The following is a 17,480-nucleotide window of genomic DNA, read 5'->3' on the forward strand; positions in this document are numbered from 1 at the left end:
AACAGAAAAATAATTTTGCAAAGCTGCTCGTGGTAGTCTTTCTGCCATTTTATATGTTTATATGTAGAACAGTGTAATCAGAGTTCATGCAAGTATTTACTATTGCTACTTTTTGGCTGATGGATATTGATTTATTTTTGAAGTTCCGTGTAATATTAAATTCTCAGATGTAGACATATTTAAAGGATGCCTTTTTCTTCAGGTTTGTGTATGTATATAAACATGGTAGGAAAAACTTCAGCACATGTTAAACACTGATTATCACACTTGCATGTCTTGTATATGTACAGGGGTGCTTCAAATGTTTGGTTGGTTTTGTTTGGTTTTTTTTCACCTTATGTTTTTATATTCTTAACTTTGAGTCATCACAGTCTTTCCCTAAAGATGATAATGAGAAGCACCGTATAATTCAACTCTAGCTTCTGGAAAGTTGTTCGCGGTTGTTCTATCAAGTGTGGGATTGATTGAACTTCAGACCCTTTGCTTGTATACTAATTTTGCTGAAAAGAAATGTTCACTATTTCATAGTCTTGTACACGTGCTTTTATTTTTTCACTTTTTAGGTGCATTGAATTTCAATCCTGATGCTGCTGATTCCATTCCAGGAGAAAGACAGCCCACAGATATAAATTGGGTAAATAAAGCTAGGAAAGACTCTAATCAGAATAGAAGTAATTTACCATTCCCTGCTCTGTCTTCTGAAAGAGCTACAGATTATGAAAGCTCATCCACAAAGCATTATGGCCTCTGTAATCCAGAAAGTCAGTATGGGAATTCTGAAGACTTCCACCAGTATTTTGGTACCAGTAAAAGTTTGAAGAATCGCAACTTGCAAAGCCAGAGATGGCACAGATCAAGAAATGATAGCACATGTACTAGAAGTAAGATAAGGCAAAGTGCTGCAGATGCTGCTACAGGTGCAGGAATTCCAGATGCTGCAATAGTACCTGGGAGAAGAGCACCTCCCAAAGGATACAATGACTTTCTGTCCTCAGAGAGTGACAGGGAGGCACCTAACGCAGATAGCAAAGGAGCAAAGCCAAAGAAAACACATCTGATGCATGCATCTGGAAGAGGTTTCAGGGAGAAGGGAAAGCAAGTGCATGACCGGGAAAAGAGAGTGTGCTCTAAACAAAAAGCAGAGCTCTTTGAAAATGTTCCATCTTTGGATTTGACTCAGTCTGACTCTTCAGAATCATCTGTTGGAAAGGCATTCTGTGATGCACCTATTGGTAGTGGGGATGAGCAGAAAGGCTACAATTATGTAAACAAAAGATATCCCAGGAAGCCCATGTGGAATAAACCGCCGGCAGAAAAAGAGTGTCAGAAAAGACATGATTCTCACCGTAGTAAAAATACAAAAGTAGGTAAGAAGTCTTCTCTTGCATATACTCCAAAAGATAAAAATCAGAGGAAGAAAGAACTCTCTGTTCACAAAAATGATGAAAACTTGACCAGTGAATTCAGGCATCAGTTGTCTGATTCTGTCAGATGTAGTGGAAGAAAGTTCCTGCTAAAGGGGGATCAGGCACCTGCACTTCATTTCAGCTGGACCCAGTACTGGAAAAAGCAAAGTGATGTACCAAAAAACAAAGAAACTCATACAGGTAAGCTTTCTAGAATGTCCTGTATTCCTGTTCTAAAGATACAATCTGGAATAATGTAAACTGCCTTCACATTTGACTAGCTGAAGAAACTTACTATTTCACTTTAGGTTAGTATCAGCTTCAGAGGATAGAATTATATGTAAATGAGTGGTTTCTGAGTGGGGAGGTGTTCTGTAAGCTTACTAGGGAAGAACAGATTCTGTTTAAAGTGAGTTTTGCTTTACCACCTAATTGCAAATGATCGCCTGATCAGGTACCATGTTAAAAAATTGTTTGTTGCTGGAGTGGGGAGTAAAATTTTGTGCATTCTGAACAATGAGACTTATGAGGGACAATCCTAAAATGGTTCTTTGCAAAACAAGTTTTCTCATGTTTTCTGTAGAAGTAGGAAAATGCCAGACAGAAGAACTGTATTTTGCTCCTAACCGGATTTTTTTTCTCTTTGCAATGGTAGTATCAAAAGGTAATTAGAAATAGAGAGAGTCTCTCACTAGTTTTGGAAGCTGAGAATAGGAATGTCCTGTTGACTGTGTAAAGCAGGCCCACATGTTTTGATTGTCTGAGTGAATTTTGTGCCAACTTACACCATAAGGGACTTAAAGCATTAAATGAAAATCAGACAAGTCTCTTCAATGCCACAGTATTGGTTGCAGTTTCTGGACAACCTAGGTAGCTTTTTCTCACTATTTTAGATAAGCTTAAGTGTGCACTGAGAAAACAGTCTCATGTTATTCATAGCACCAGCAGAAGAAGTCCTATTTTATTTTGGAGACAATAAGAAGAGATTGGTGGTTTTTTGTTTTTTTTTTTTTTTTTTTTGGTTTTGTTTTGTTTTTTTTTTTTTTTGGTTTTTTTTTGTTTTTTTTTGTTTTTTTGTTCTTGTTTTTTTTTTTTTAATCAATTTCTAGCTGAACAAAGACTAAAAATGATATTTAGTTGGTTTTTACAAAGCATCTCTGCTGCCCAGAATGATAGAGTTGGGTAGGCTAGTTCCTGTTGTTTTAACTGTGGTATGAGTTTTTTGAGGATTTTGCTTCTTTCTCAGTATCTCTTCTCTCTCTTAATTGGGAAGCATAGATAGCTTCAGTCAGAAACTTCATTCCCATAGGAGAAGCTCAGGGATCAAGATCGTCCTTGATACTTTCTTACTTAAATACATTAAGTTTCATGCTCCTGGGTTCTACCTGAATCATAAAATTACAGATAGCTTGGTCTTTCTCCCTGCGTTATTATTAAATGAAAAACATCATATGCAACAAGCAGGAAGAAAAGTAGTAATTTTTTACAGAGAATTTAAGGAACTCCCCCCTCCAAAATGGCAGTCTTTCTTTGCATGCTTTAGTTGGAAGCTCTTTTGGAAACAGTATCTGCCACTGTTTCTCACGGACCGCATCTGTGCATCAGAAGACTGTGCAACTGAGACTGAGTTAAAACTATTTATGGGACAGCTATCCTTTTTGAGTACAGTATAGCTGTAGTCTCTTGGAGAAAAGAAGTATGTTTCAGGTGGGGATGACTTCTTTGCAGCAGGTAATATTCATGGGGTACTGAAAGCAGAAATAATTGTTAATTCCATATCTTATGGTGCTTGATGCATGAGGGCTGGAAAAAAAAAGCTTGAAAGTGTTTATATCCTATTAAGGAGGGCAAACAGTGTTAACACTTCAAAATTTCAAGGCATCCATGGGCTTGCTTCCAGTCCTGTGTGGTACAAGCACATTGTAAATTGATATTCTTTTTTCTTTTATTATTTTATTTTTTTGTCCTTCATTGTGAGTTGTAAATTCCCTTGTATTGACACCATATAAAAATGGTACATTTTTGTACTTTACACTTGTAATTAAGATATTTTAAAATTCTGTGAGCACAGATCAACTAGCATTTCTAAGGTGTATTTGGTAGCCTTACCTTGATGAGAATTAATCTGGCAGAATTGGAGTTATGCGTTGCTTTTGTTATAGTTGCACATCTGTGTTTTTCACATGGAGATCTTGCTTTAATTTCAAAGTACTTTTTCACATTCTTCCATATGGCTTAAAAGGCCCTGTAGTTTGAGTATTGTTTCCCAGTCATTCTACTCCTAAAGGAGTCAGTTTATGAGGGGCTTATTTCCATAAACCGGGTACTTTACTGTTAGTATTTGTTGTGTGGTCTTCCAGGAATACTTGAGGATGGGAATTGATTTTGGCTGAAACTTCTGTGGTTAAAAGCTTTAAGTTTTCTAGCTTAAGCTTTAAGCAAAGATTTTCCATGTAGAGTGATTAGTAAAATCTCAAACTTTTGCCAAGCTTAAAACTATTAACTAATTTGTAAGATCAGAATGATTGCTCTTCATCAACGGGAATTACTGTTGCCACATTTGTAGGAGTCTCATACTCCCTCTTCCTGCTCTGAAACTGGAGAAATGCATACCGAGTATCAAACTGGAATCTTCCTGGAGTAAACTAGTACCTTGCTGATAGGCACACAGGAAAAATAAGTTCTGTTATAATTTAAATGAAATCTTGGGATTTTGTTTCTCAGCTGGTATTTCATGTACAAGTAATACATTTTATTTGCAGGGTCACTGATTGAACAGCTGACCACAGAGAAGTACGAGTGCATGGTATGCTGTGAAGTGGTCCGAATAGTAGCCCCAGTGTGGAGCTGTCAGAATTGTTACCATGTGTTCCACTTGAATTGCATTAAGAAGTGGGCACGATCACCAGCTTCACAAGCTGAAGGTTGGTATTCACTATTGCACACACTTTCTCAGATACATATAATAACGAAGTTCATGTGTTTCTTATTTTGGAAAAGTACTTATACGTATTATCTAAGGTAACCAGTAAGCTGTAAACAAAGCAGGTTTTAAATTAAAAAATGTGGTTTTTTTCAGGGTTCTTTGGATGCTTTGTATAATCCTTTCGACTATTTTGATTCTTTCTAGTAATCTAGGTGAAACTCATTTTCAGGTTTGGGTGTGTAAGAATAAGATCACTCAGCCCAGTGTGGCTGTGGTTTTATACAACAAGAAATGTCTCATCTTCTCTGATCTGTGCTTGACTGAGCAGTTGAACAGAAGAAGCATTCCGAGCATTAGTTGTCTGGTTTTACTCACCCACTTCTTAGTTCTGTTCTCAGATGAAGTATTCCTGAAATCCATCACTGATGCCACGCAGTGAAATGAAATTCAGAGAAGACAGAAAGCTTCTGCCTTTGTCATTAGCTTAAACAGTTTCAGATTCTTTGTATTTATTATACCACTTTTTGAAACTCTTATACCACTACATTCTGCCCTTTGAGTGCTTTGGTGTAAGTTAAGGCCTTTCTGCTGTGTTCAGTTGTGTGATGTAGACACACTGAAGACTGTGACATTAATCTTGAAGTAGGGTTGTTTTTTTCTGTACCTTGCTTGTTTAGCTTTTACCATTCTTCATATGTCTTTCTCTCTGGGCAGACTGAGGAAATATAGTCTGTCAGCTACTTCCAAATATTTGAGAGAAGTTCTTAGAGACTGTAGATCTCTTGCAGAAAGGATTGGTTCCAAAGTTATTGGATTTCTGAAGATGCATAGGTGGACTTCTGGGTAGGGCTGATCATGCTTCATACTGATGGTAGAAAACAAGTTACAAATATTGGCACAAGATTTGAAACATAAAGGCATTGGAATGTTTGAGAAGGGAACAGATTTTTTGAGTGAGACTGAGATCCCAAGCAAAACTGAGAGGGACTGCTGAGAACCTTTATCTCTTAGTTTTTTTTCTGTCACCTTCTTTGGAGCTGATTTATCTCCCTGAAACAGCTTATTGCTTGATCAAAAGAGTATCTGCTTGTATAATGGAGGTTTTGCCTATATGTCTAGACAATGATCTTAGATGCATGAATCCTGACAGCATTTCAGATAGCCGTATTTTTTGGCCATTTGCTTTCTTGTAAGAATTTGCGGATGAAACATGTTACTGTATCCTGTGTATGAGATAACTTGAGCTAATTGTTATTAGAATTTAAAGGTGGTGGCCTCAGTAGAACTGATTCCATAGCTCCAGTAAGGACACTGATGCATATTGCCTGACTTGGAAGGTTCTGCTACCCTATCTTGTTTAGAGCTGCTGAGTGTATTTTTTATGGTAGTTTTTCAGCTTAGAGACTAGTTTTCAGGCTTTGTATAATATTGAGGAATTCTCTAGAGCCCTGGCAGTAATTCTTTTCTACCAGAAGAGAAGTAGAACACTGTAATTTACCTAACTAATTCACTGTTTTTCTGAAAGACAAAAAAAGCCTGTTTTTTTTTCTAGATGTGTTTTACTTTAAATCTTCTTGATTCTGTGAATGTTACAGTGAATTCCAGGAAATCTTATATAATCTCAGCACCAAAACTTTTCACTGCTACATGTTACATCCAGCCTAGTGAGAATGTTTTGTTCATAAGATCGGTTTCAAGTGTTCATTCTTTTATGTTTATGAAGGAACTCAATATTTTGGTGAGAATGTCCCTTCATTTGAGGCCTTACAGCAGCTCTTATTTCTGTGGCACATAGTAGGAGTCTGAAAGTATGTACATGTACATAATTTCTCACAATTTTTTGTGACCACAACTTTGTATCAGAGAAATCCTAAATACTTGGATGACATAGAAAACATCCTTGATGAGGTATCTTCCCACACAGATCCATCTTCCAGATCAATAGTAATGGATATCTGTTACAGGGGAAAAGCAGGTGCAGATCCCTCAATGACAGAGCACAACACTGTGCAAGTGAAAGCTTTGGCTTTAATGAAAGCATAACATTACCCCAGTGGGTTCCCTGGGACACCGATGCAATGGAACCCTGCTTGGGAATGAAGCTCAAAGGAAGGCATCGCAGAGATGGATAATAAAACTTGTGCTGATTAACGTATTGTACACATGCAATGTTCCATTTTGCTCATTAGCAAACTCACTGATGTAATGCAGATGCTGTTGCCTGAATTCTAAGATCCATAGCTGACTGTAAGGTTGGCACTCATGCAAAGGTGGGTACAGATGAGGGAGGAAAGTGAACTATCCTGAGTTACCATGTTAAAAAGATAAAATGTGCTTGGGACTTTACATACTCGTGTGGGAAGAACTGAAGAACTATCCTACTGTAACAAAGCTTTCTCACACTCTACAGTATCTCTTGTCTCAGGGCCTTTTTCAGATGTGTTTTACTGAAGGTGTCTTCCCTCAGAGACTTCTTTGGCTTCTCTTGTCTTGACAGTCATCTGAAAAATGACTTTAAGTTTGGCTAAACCAGGTAAAAGTCTCCTAATTATCTGTGGGGAGTCAGAGGGCATTTCTTACATTAGACTTGTAGTTGACATCCAGCATTCAATATTTCTACAATGTAGACTGTCAGTTGCACTCAGAACTAGATAATGGGTTTTCGTTGTGTACTAGAGATGTCCTGGTCAGGAGAAGGAGGAGTAGCTCTACTAGGCATCACTTTGCCATCATGCGAAAAGGTTCTTCCTGTAAGGAAGAATGTTCTCCTTAGCAAGCATTTTTACTAACATTTTGAATTATGTTTTGGAGGAATGTGACCTTTAGATACTGCACAGCTAAGGTGAATTTTACAAAAATAATCTGCATTGCACACAAGATCTTTTATTGGCATTTTCATTTTGGCTGGAAGGATTAGAGATATTTGAGTTATTACAAGTGTCTCTTTCTGTTCTGCTCCCTCTGCTGCCCCTGCCCTCTACTTCCAGATGGGCTAGTGGTCTGTACCAATCCAGTATTGGACTCTAAGATGGCTTCTGAGTTTCAGTGGTCAGAATATGAAGCTACTTGCCTTTTTTTATTTTTTAATTTTTTTTTCCTTTTTTCTTCTCCCCCATGCCAAGTCACGCAGTTCGAGGCTGAATCCATTGTGTGGGCTTTGGATATTACATACATGTCACTTTTTTACTGGGACAAAAGCTTTTTATTGTGTCTAGCTGAGAAGTCAAAACAATAATTTATTCTGATACAGATTATCTCATTGGAGAACTGCATAAGACCTTTTAGAAACAGGAATATGAAACTGCCCATGGTGATTCCACAGGGTATTTAAAAAAGATAGGCCCAATTTCAAAGCAGTTGCAGAGTCACCATCTTGTGAATGACTGATGCTAGAGGCTGCTTGTGCTCTGGGAAAGGCATCTAGCAGTAATCATTTGTAACTCTGTGACACACACTTTCAAGTGGTAAGAGTTTCATTCATGGACAGTTCATGGTTGCAGAGATACAGAGATTTCAAATTGGGTCCACCTTTTGAAACACCTTGTATACTGCTTTGAAATTGGGTCCATCTTTTTGAAGCACTATGTACTGTATTCTACTAGAGTTGAAGTGACTGAAATATTTTATTTGGAGTTCTTTCTATGTACCCAGCATTGTATATATGTTGAAAATTCCTGCTGTACTACTGCCTTTGGAAATGTAGCCTTTTAGCATTCACTATTCCAGTGTTTGGATCCTTTCTTATGTAATCACCTATGACTCATCTAGGCAAGCATGTAAAGAGGAAAGTTACTTGTCTAAAACTGCGCATCTCCTAGTCTGTATGTATAATTCTCAGCTCTTTCTACTGGAGGTTCTTTTGAGGAGATCATTTGTCGTGCCATTGTGACAAAAGATACACAATAGGAAGGGGCAGGCTTCTGGGCATGCTACCACAAATAAAGATTTTTGTGGCTGAAAGTGCTGCAAGTAGGGACACTTGCAATACGAAAATGTATGGAAAAAAATTGGCAAATAATTACAAGTAAGGCATCTCTTAATCCTAGGAGGGAGAGTATAGCAAGTACTAAAAGAATTTCTAGTAAACAGGAGTGAGGTGCATTGATTTTGCTTAGCCAACTGTCCTTTTGGTGCCTTTGGTTGGAATTCTACCTACTTCTCTCCTGTTCATGAGAAGATTCACAAGAGTGGAATGTTCATTCTGTAGAATCATCCTCATTCTCACTTTCTTCAGTAATCAGGATTTGTAAGGAGTGGTTCTGTAGCCACTCCTTACAGTGTGGATATCGGGAGTCATCCTACTATCATACTGTAATTGCATCTGAATCCAGGAAGAAAACTTTAATTTCTTGTATTTTTGGAGGAAGGCAACTGTGCATGTTCCTTGTGGGTGGACCCACATAAATGTAGTTATGCCTTAGAGGAGCAAAGGATAATCAGTGATTAAGAAGACCAAAATATATCTTGAAAAGCTATTTTGCTTGGTAAAGGGCTCCTATTTTACAAGGTCCTTTACTGTACTATATAGAAACTGTTGCTCGTAGAGGACTAGGCATCCTGCTCTGGGAGAGATGTTGATAAGGGAGGCCAACTTGAAGAATAATGTCCTAGTCAATAGCTCGGTACTGTCACCTTTAAATTAATAAAAGTAGATTATAGTGGTTTATACAGCACTCATTTATTCTGGACATGAAGCAGTACTAAATTGGTCTTTTACAAGACATGTAAACTCGTAACATGAGAGGATAATGAAAAGGAAAATGCAGGTGGTACTTAAGGCTGTAGGTAATTATATTTTTCTCACCAATTTCGCACACTTTAACACTTTTTTTTCTCACATCTTTAGATATGGTGAACAATCTCTGTATTACAGTAGAAAGTCTTATAAGAGGGTACACAATAATAAAAAAAGTGCAGTTTAAAAATTTGGATTTGCCTCGTGTATACAGTTGGAGTCTGGTAAGATGAAATACTGCTGCTGTGTTTATCTTGATACTGTATAAAATGAATATTTATTAACATGCTTTCTCACCACTTCTGAGTAAATGGAAAAAATTGGTTTGGTTGCAGCTATGGTAAGAAACAAGTTGTGAACACTTATTCTAGGTTTGCAAGTTAGCTCCTTTATTTTCTTCAAGTCATTTTTATCTTTAATTACAGATGGTAATAGTGGTTGGAGATGTCCAGCTTGTCAGAATGCTTCTATGCAAGTTCCTAAAATTTATACTTGTTTCTGTGGTGAGTTACTTGCTTGCTTTTGTAAAGAAAAGCAATTTTGTAATTTTGTTTCTTTTTTTTTTTTTTTAATTTGAAGTCCACTATTGCTACATGTTTGCCTACATCCCTGAAATTTAACCCCATTTAAAACTTTATTGACACTGGAAAGTGGCTGTGCAGAGAATCAGACATATGTTGCTTAAAACATTTTAAAAATGAAATACTAAATCATGTGGTAAATATTTTCATACCATTATGTAGAAATTTTCATGGAATAATGATAGAATTGGGCTGCTATGAGAAATGAATGATACAGCATTTGGACATCACCAGTTGCTTATGCAAAGCTATTTTCTGTTTGATGCAAAATACTGATGACGTGTTTTGTGATGAAGGGTGGGTTTTTTCACTGTTCCATAAGGAAATTCCTTGCTTATTTTAATTCTGGATCTTGTAATTTTCAGGATTTTCCTGGGTGTTTTAACTAGTTTAATTGAAACTCAAGTGAATAAATGACATTTGTGGTGTTCATTCATGTTTTCCTAACTTGCTATTTGTGGAATATGCAAAAGTATACTAAAAGAGTTAAAATTATCTGTGTCACCAAAAATACATTTTCTTAGTGTTTTTAATTGTTGCAACTCAAATTTGTAACCTTGGCTGAGTTGCTTCATTGCTAATTTAATTCCACTCTTGCAGAGAGCCAGATTAGGTCTGCGTGTGTTAACCATGGCAGTTAAATTGAACCCTGATGATCAATCATCTCATGCACTTGGAGCTATGAGATTTCTTAACAGTATGTCAGATGAATTATTATAAAATATGGTTTCTGTGCTTATATGAAATACAGAATACTTGAAGCTAACATACTGGATTTATCACTTCTTGTTCAAGATTTCTTGCTGCATTCATCAAAATGTCAGCCTTTAATGTTTAGATTTATGTCAAGTCTGGTTCTTTTTAGAGAAGTGACTTTTATAATTTGCCGAGTCATTTAATTCTTCTCCTATTCCCCATCACCTTACCAGCTAGGTGCTGTTTTCTGGGAATGTTAGTGGGTTTTAGGTTTGTTTGTTTTGTTTGTTTGTTTTGTTTATTTATTTGTTTGTTTTTATGTGTGGTGGTGGGGTGGGTTGGTTGTTTGTTTGGTGTAGGGTTTGTTTGTTTGTTTTTCTTCTTTGTTGAGGCAGCAAGGGAGTTTCACCCTTTAATTTTCTTACCTGCTATGCAGCCTAACAAAGTAAGGGGGGCCTTTAATTTTCCTATATTTCAGCAGTTTAATTTAATTAAAAATACCAGCTACTTAAGTGCCTGCTGAGAACATAGAAGGAAGGAATCTTCTGGAGCTCGATATTCCAGTGGCACTTACTTTCAAAGAAGTTGAGTATATATCAGCACTGAAAGCTGAGCAAAACATAAAACATTTGTATCATTTTGTTTTTCAAAGACAACTACTGCCAGTATTGAAAATACAGCTTTTTTTTTTTGCCTTTTTTTTTTTTTTTTTGTATGATACATTCCCCACAATCAGTATTGTATTTAAGGCAATAAATATGTTTTTGTCTTTGGTGTTGTTTAGGTAAGGTGCACAATCCTGAATGGAATAGAAATGAAATCCCACATAGCTGTGGGGAACTTTGTGGAAAGAAGAGACAGTGTTTGGACTGTCCCCATCTTTGTAACATGTAAGTAAATGTTTATGATATGAATATTGAAGTGATCTAGAGAAAACTTCTGAAGACTGTATTTGGGTATTTTTTGACTACAGGATGTGCTTAAAGGTGTATTTGCTTTATAGCTCAACTGAAGCTTGGAAGAAATGGAGGCTGTTTGTGTTTGTATATCTGAAGTGAGTTCATATGAGAGAATGGACACTACTAGATCAGCAGCAATAGTTGTAGCAGCATTTCCATTATACTTTAGGAACTGAACCAGCTGCCTGACTTGTTTCCAGAACTTTCATTGAAGTAGAGAAATAATAGTGAATAGCAGTAATTTAAAACGTGTATCCAGTGCTTCACCAGGTGTTTAGATGCTGCTTTTCATGTAATGGCATTTGTATATCTTAATCTACGAGCTGAGGCACTTGGTAAAACTGAAGGATCACTTTTATCCTTTGTTTCTTTTTGTTTTCTTTGGTTTGTAAACTGTTGAGGATAAGAGGGCATTATATGTATTTATCCATTTGTTGACACCACCAGATGTTTGAACCAGCATCCCTCATGGAGATCTTAATCAGTATTTGTAAATCTGATTTTTTTTTGCTAACTTTTATTGGTAAAATTCAACTAAAAGAGGCAAAGAAGAACAATTTTGTTTTCTGTTTTGGGTGCTTTCCTTTAGATCTTTTTTTAGCAGTGTGGTGGTATTATATTGGTAAGGTTAAGAGCATTAGATGAGCTTTTTCAATGGGCAAACTGTTAGGGAAGTTCCTTTTCCCTAGTTTTCCCATAATAGAGACTCAGGCATGGATTCCAGAAATTCTTATTAAATAAGTAATTTATTCATGAAGTACAGCGTAGAGCAGCTGGAGCTGGGTGCCTCCTAAAGAGGGACCTTCAACAGAAAAAAACCTCGGACTATTAGACACTCACAATCCAAACCCCCACCCTCCTGGTTGCATAGCAGCAGGATTAGGCAGCACATTAGAAACCACAGGACAGAGTCTGGCAGCAGGCAGAATACTATCAGAGGACAGAGAATAATCAGCAAAAGGTGGGGCAGACACAGCCTGAACTCCATCATTCAGAGCAGTAGCTTCAGCTACAGCAAGCATTACCTCTTGTGTTCTGATTCCCTGACTCAGCTGCTTTCTCCTGCGCTCTCAGCCATCTCCAACGTACTAATAATCCATTTATCCCAGGAACCTGGTTTTTAGGCCAGTCTTCTCAATATAAGGTCGTTGCATGGCTTTTTTTGACAAATTCACTGTACCATAATTTTTTTTCCCGATTTTGTAATACCTCATTTAAGTGTGTCCCCTCCTCTATGCCAAGTGTATTCCCCGCTCTCTTTAACTATGTACTATGTATGCATGCTTTATACTGATCAGGCCATGTAATGCCCCTTCAATTTGTGTGCCTTACACTGATCAGGCCATGTGCTCCCTCCTTTGTATGTGTGTGCATTACACTGCCATGCACCTGTGACCAAGCTGCAGCAGTACTTTCACTAAATCTGCTCCAGGAATTTTAGCATTTACCCTTCAGTGCCTCCCGCTTTCCAAAGGTCTCAGGTGAATTCACGTTGCTAGTCAAATTATGTGTTTTTCCTAGTGTATCTAGCTTCATTTTCCATGTATGGAAGTTGAACCACAATGCCTGTTTGTATTTGTGTTTTGAGAAATTTTTAATAGTCAGAAGCAATTGTTTCTGTTCTTGGTACACAATCAAAAACTTCAGTCATTTCAACAAATAGATTGTCATCTTACACTTTTTCCAAGGTTTACTAGAACTCAGAACTTTACTAGAACTTTACTCTGAACTTTTTATTTAATGTGTTCAGTTTTTTTTACACTTTAATACTTCTTTTGACACATGAAAATATTCTATTCAGTTTCTTTTCAGACCATCCTTTCAGTGCTATAGCTGTTTTCTTAATTTATCATCATACTAGGTCCTTGTCACTGTGGTTGCAGAGTAAAACTGAAACACAGATTAGCTTTTAGACTACACTTGTTGATGTAGCTGATATCTTGACTCATCAGAACACCAATTCTCATGAAGGCCAGGTACTGACAGCCATCTCAGAAGAGGAGCATGTCCATGGAGGACTTTTTTGCCCAGTCAAAAATAATTAGATTCCTTAACTGCTGTGAGAACTCCCCAACTGCAATTTGGTACTTAACAAACTTTCCTATATTGCTTGGAAGAAACAGCTTTTCCTCTTCTTTCCTATTCCAGTCTACAGCAGAGGCTCAGTCTCTGATATTCTCTTTTAGGAAGTCTTCTGAACAGTGGTGTCAATATTGTGCCTATTGCAAGCTATGGATTCATAGTATCATGTTTTTCTGTCCAGTTTTGCTCATTTCTGCCTTTCCTGATCCCCACTTTAGTGCTTATTGAACTATTCATCATGCCATAAAATTGACCTATTAAAGAAAGAGGGTTGTGCTTTCTTTGGTCATTTGTTTTTTGGTTTTGTTTTTGGTGGTGTTTTTTTATGTTGATTGGTTTATCATTTAATCACTTAGCTTTACTGTTGGAACTGGAATAAGTTGGGTGATAGGTTAGGCCTTGTCAGCTGGGAGGAGTGGTAGAAGAAGGAGGGAGCCACACTGCTGTTGACAAACTACTGACAACAAACTGCTGACATAACTCAATTATATTGCATATGACTATAGAAACTGGTGTACTAATTATTGCTTTCATAGTGGCTGTACTTGGGGAATTTAGTAATTACTCTGTTTATGAGGTGTTTTGGTGTTTGGTGTGTTGTTTGTTAGTTGGTTTGTTTGTCTTTTCTTCTTTGTCTAGAACATCTGTGCCTTCAGTCCTGGCCAATAATAGCTGTTCCACATGAAAGTTGCTATTTTTGCAAAGGAAGGGAACTGAGAGCTAGTGAAGGAAGAGTGCAGACAAGTTAACTAAGTATAATTTCCATAAACCCAGTTTTTATGCACCCAACAGAGATCATATATGCAGATAGGGACCATCTAGTGTTTCTTCAAGTAGGAGGCGAGATCTGATAATCCAATAAAGGACTGGCATTGATGATACTCAGAGGAAATTGCACTTGATGGTAAGAAAGAAAACTGAGGCAGACTTGCTGCATCTCCTACACATTACCTTACAGGAAGAGGAACAACAGATCATACTGGTGTCATTAGAAATGCTGAGTTCAAAGGTTAAGCTTCCAACTCAAAAGAAGAAATTCCTAGTGAAGTTTTTGTCTCTAATCTATTTGAGATCACTGAAGAAAAAAGAAATGTATTAATGGTTTGGACATGTGATTATATTTTGAGTGTTATCAGTGATGAATGTGGTTGACTTGATGCATGTATGCTGGTGAAAAGCAAAATATGAAATGTGTTAGTAGCACTTACTGTTGATTTGACTGACAGCAGCAGGAATACTGAGGTTTTCCTTCAGTTGAAACTGATGCAACTGGAATAATACAATATTTTTTTTCTTATGTTAATAATGCTTTTATGTCATGCAGGAGCACGGGTGTTTTGATAATGCACTGTGGATTAGATCATGGTGGATTGTTTTTCTGGGAGTGTAGTAAAACTAAAATTAACTTTACAATTTTGTTTGCTTTTTTGACTTACTTTTAAGCCTGTGCCATCCAGGACCTTGCCCTTCATGCCCAGCCTTTGTGACAAAAACATGTGAATGTGGACAAACAAGGTGAGAATGCTTCTATTATACAAACAAAATAGTTTATTAAAAGTTTATATAATAATTTTTTCTTATAGTTTATTAAAAGTTTCAAGAACAAAGTTTATTCTGATCTATAACTTTTATTTGTGCACTAAAATAATTTGGAGAATTTTATATTTTATAGAAATGCAATTACTTTAAATCTTTTAAGAAAAATAAAAATAATTTTAAAAGAGTTGTCTGTGTTAAAATCAATTTATGGTACCTGTAGCTGAGTTGCCCATGTAGTCTGTGAGTTGATTTGATTTTGAAATCCTATTCTAGTATTTATTTTATCTTGTAGAAGACACAGAGAATAAAGTAGAAAAAGGTTCACACCTTTTCTATATGAATGGAATGTAATCTGGAGTTACTCCATTCCAGAAATAATAATTTCAGAAATACCATGTCAATTTCTGGGAAGCTGTACCACTAGCAAGAGAGAAGTCTGTAGTATATTCCAGACTCAAAGGCTATCTTTTCCCTGCACGTTTCATGCATATACTGTCATTGCCTACAGCAAGACAGTACTGCCTGTACTGTCTGTGATTGCTCATATTCAATTGGTCCAAGTCTTTATAGTCCCTGCTCTAGCTACTGAGAACTGATTCTGTGTAACAAAATGTTTGCCTGTGCCTGGTTCCAGAACCAAAACAAACAAAAACTGATTTAGTTATTAGCATTCTTGCTCTAGAAAAAAAGGTTTTCAGACTTTTAAAATTATCTCTGAAAGTCTGAAAGTAATATTAAGTGATCTCAATTTTTCAAAAGAAGGTACAGATACTTCCATGGCAGTATATGTAGTTGAAAGCACTTTGTCTTCAGTAGAAAGATGGATTGTTTGTAGATCAATGAATTTTATATTACATAGTAAGATCAACTCATTTTTTTAATTCTAGCTATTGCTTGCATTTAAAAGTTTAATAGATGCAACCAACTTTGATTTAATATTTTTTACTAGGTGTCAGCTACATTCACGAGATTGTTGATTTTTGTAGAATTGCATTTAATACTTACTTCTGAATTGCAGTTTTTCATATGCAGTGTATTAGCATCCCAGATGTATGGTATGGCACTTCTGACTTTAAGATGTTTTAAAGCTGCTCTTCCAGATGTACATTTTACAGCCATAATATGAGGCCATCCAGAATGTAAAAAGGAGAGAAATTATTGTTTTGTCCCTGTTTTAACAATTTAATTTAAAAAAAATCAACTATCTTTGTGGACTGCTGGCTCACTCTTAAGGTCCGCTTCCCTATTTTCATTGTAATCAGTGTACTTAGGATCATTTAAGTCTTCAGAAAGATGTCTGTAATAGAAATATCTGCTCTTCTGGCATAATGCATAACCATATGTTAGGTTCAAGTTATAGTGTCACCTCTGGTTTTTTCCCATCTTGTTGACATAAAATTCTGTAGACTCACTACTGTGATAAATGTTCTACTTTAATGGGATGGGAGAGGGGAAGCAGGAGCAAAAATGGGGTTATTTCCTAAAAACACTCTCATTAATAAGTTATGCTCCCTTTTGAAGGCTTTGGATTTTAATGAAAAAGTATTTTCTTTTTTGATTAATGCTCTATAGATATTAAGGTAGCTGACAGACTATGGTGCCATTTCTTTGCAGTCATTCAGTTCGCTGTGGCCAGTCAACAAAAATTCATTGTTCTAATGTATGTGGAAATACTTTAAACTGTGGTAAGCACAGCTGTACTCAAGTGTGCCATGCAGGAAAATGTTCACCTTGCCAATTAACAGTACAGCAAGGTAAGTATTGTAGTGCCTTACGTATATCCACTGTATACTATGAAAACAAGAGGGTGAATTAAAGCTAATACCAAGAGGCAAGTGCTTTGTTTTTACTTAGCCAAACCAAAATCTATTGCTAGAATATTTAAAAAATTGAAAATGTGTCAGCATCACTATGTATTTAAATAAGAATATAAACATGACTAGAAAGAATCCTGCCAACATGATTAGGCTGCTGGAGCCGCTGGACTTTGTTAACTTGAGAAGGCTGAGTGGTGACCTTTCAGTAGCTAATAGGACCTAATCAAGAAGACAGAAACAGGCTGTGCATGGGGGGAAGATGAGAGAGAATCATCCAAAGTTGAAATGTTATAACTAGTTATAAGGAAAAACTCTTCTTGGAAACTTGAAGGTTTCAAGACCTAACTGAATAAACACTGAGTAATGTGGCCCCTGAAGGTCCTTCTGACCTGAATTGACCTATGATCCTACTTAACATTTTACTGTAATTCTGAGACTTGATTAAACACTAACAATAGAGGTATAGGAAAGCACATTTCAACAAGCTACTCATGGCTTCTGTTAAAATTTTCTAAACTTGGTCTTGAATGGAAATTAGGTTGTCCGGGTATGTTTGCCAGTATACAAATACATTTTTGTTGAATGGTTTATGTAGAAAATTGCAAGTTAATTTTCTTGACTTTTAAGGTAATAATTAACTTATGTATACTACTTTAAGTGAACTTTTTGTGCAGTCGTTGTCTCCTTATCAAAACAAATAAAACAAGAATCCCTGCTTCTGTAGGACTGAGAAACCTTT

General features: G+C 36.5%; 1 protein-coding gene across 10 annotated transcripts in view; it reads left to right on the forward strand.

The window, feature by feature from the left end:
• Positions 1 to 17,480, forward strand: part of NFX1 (nuclear transcription factor, X-box binding 1) — a 63,750-nt gene that overhangs the window by 7,664 nt on the left and 38,606 nt on the right. For all 10 annotated transcript variants that reach the window (XR_013921777.1, XR_013921778.1, XR_013921779.1 and 7 more), the window contains exons 2-7: positions 564 to 1,607; positions 4,169 to 4,330; positions 9,493 to 9,570; positions 11,129 to 11,234; positions 14,829 to 14,900; positions 16,539 to 16,678. Coding sequence is in view for 6 of the 10 variants with exons in the window: in XM_080338934.1 (XP_080195060.1) it covers positions 564 to 1,607; positions 4,169 to 4,330; positions 9,493 to 9,570; positions 11,129 to 11,234; positions 14,829 to 14,900; positions 16,539 to 16,678 (1,602 nt within the window). In the remaining 4 variants the exon portion in view is untranslated. The remainder of the gene's footprint in view (positions 1 to 563; positions 1,608 to 4,168; positions 4,331 to 9,492; positions 9,571 to 11,128; positions 11,235 to 14,828; positions 14,901 to 16,538; positions 16,679 to 17,480) is intronic.

This window comes from Nesoenas mayeri (genome assembly GCF_963082525.1).
Source record: "Nesoenas mayeri genome assembly, chromosome: 2".
In the NCBI taxonomy this organism is placed as follows: Eukaryota; Metazoa; Chordata; class Aves; order Columbiformes; family Columbidae; genus Nesoenas; species Nesoenas mayeri.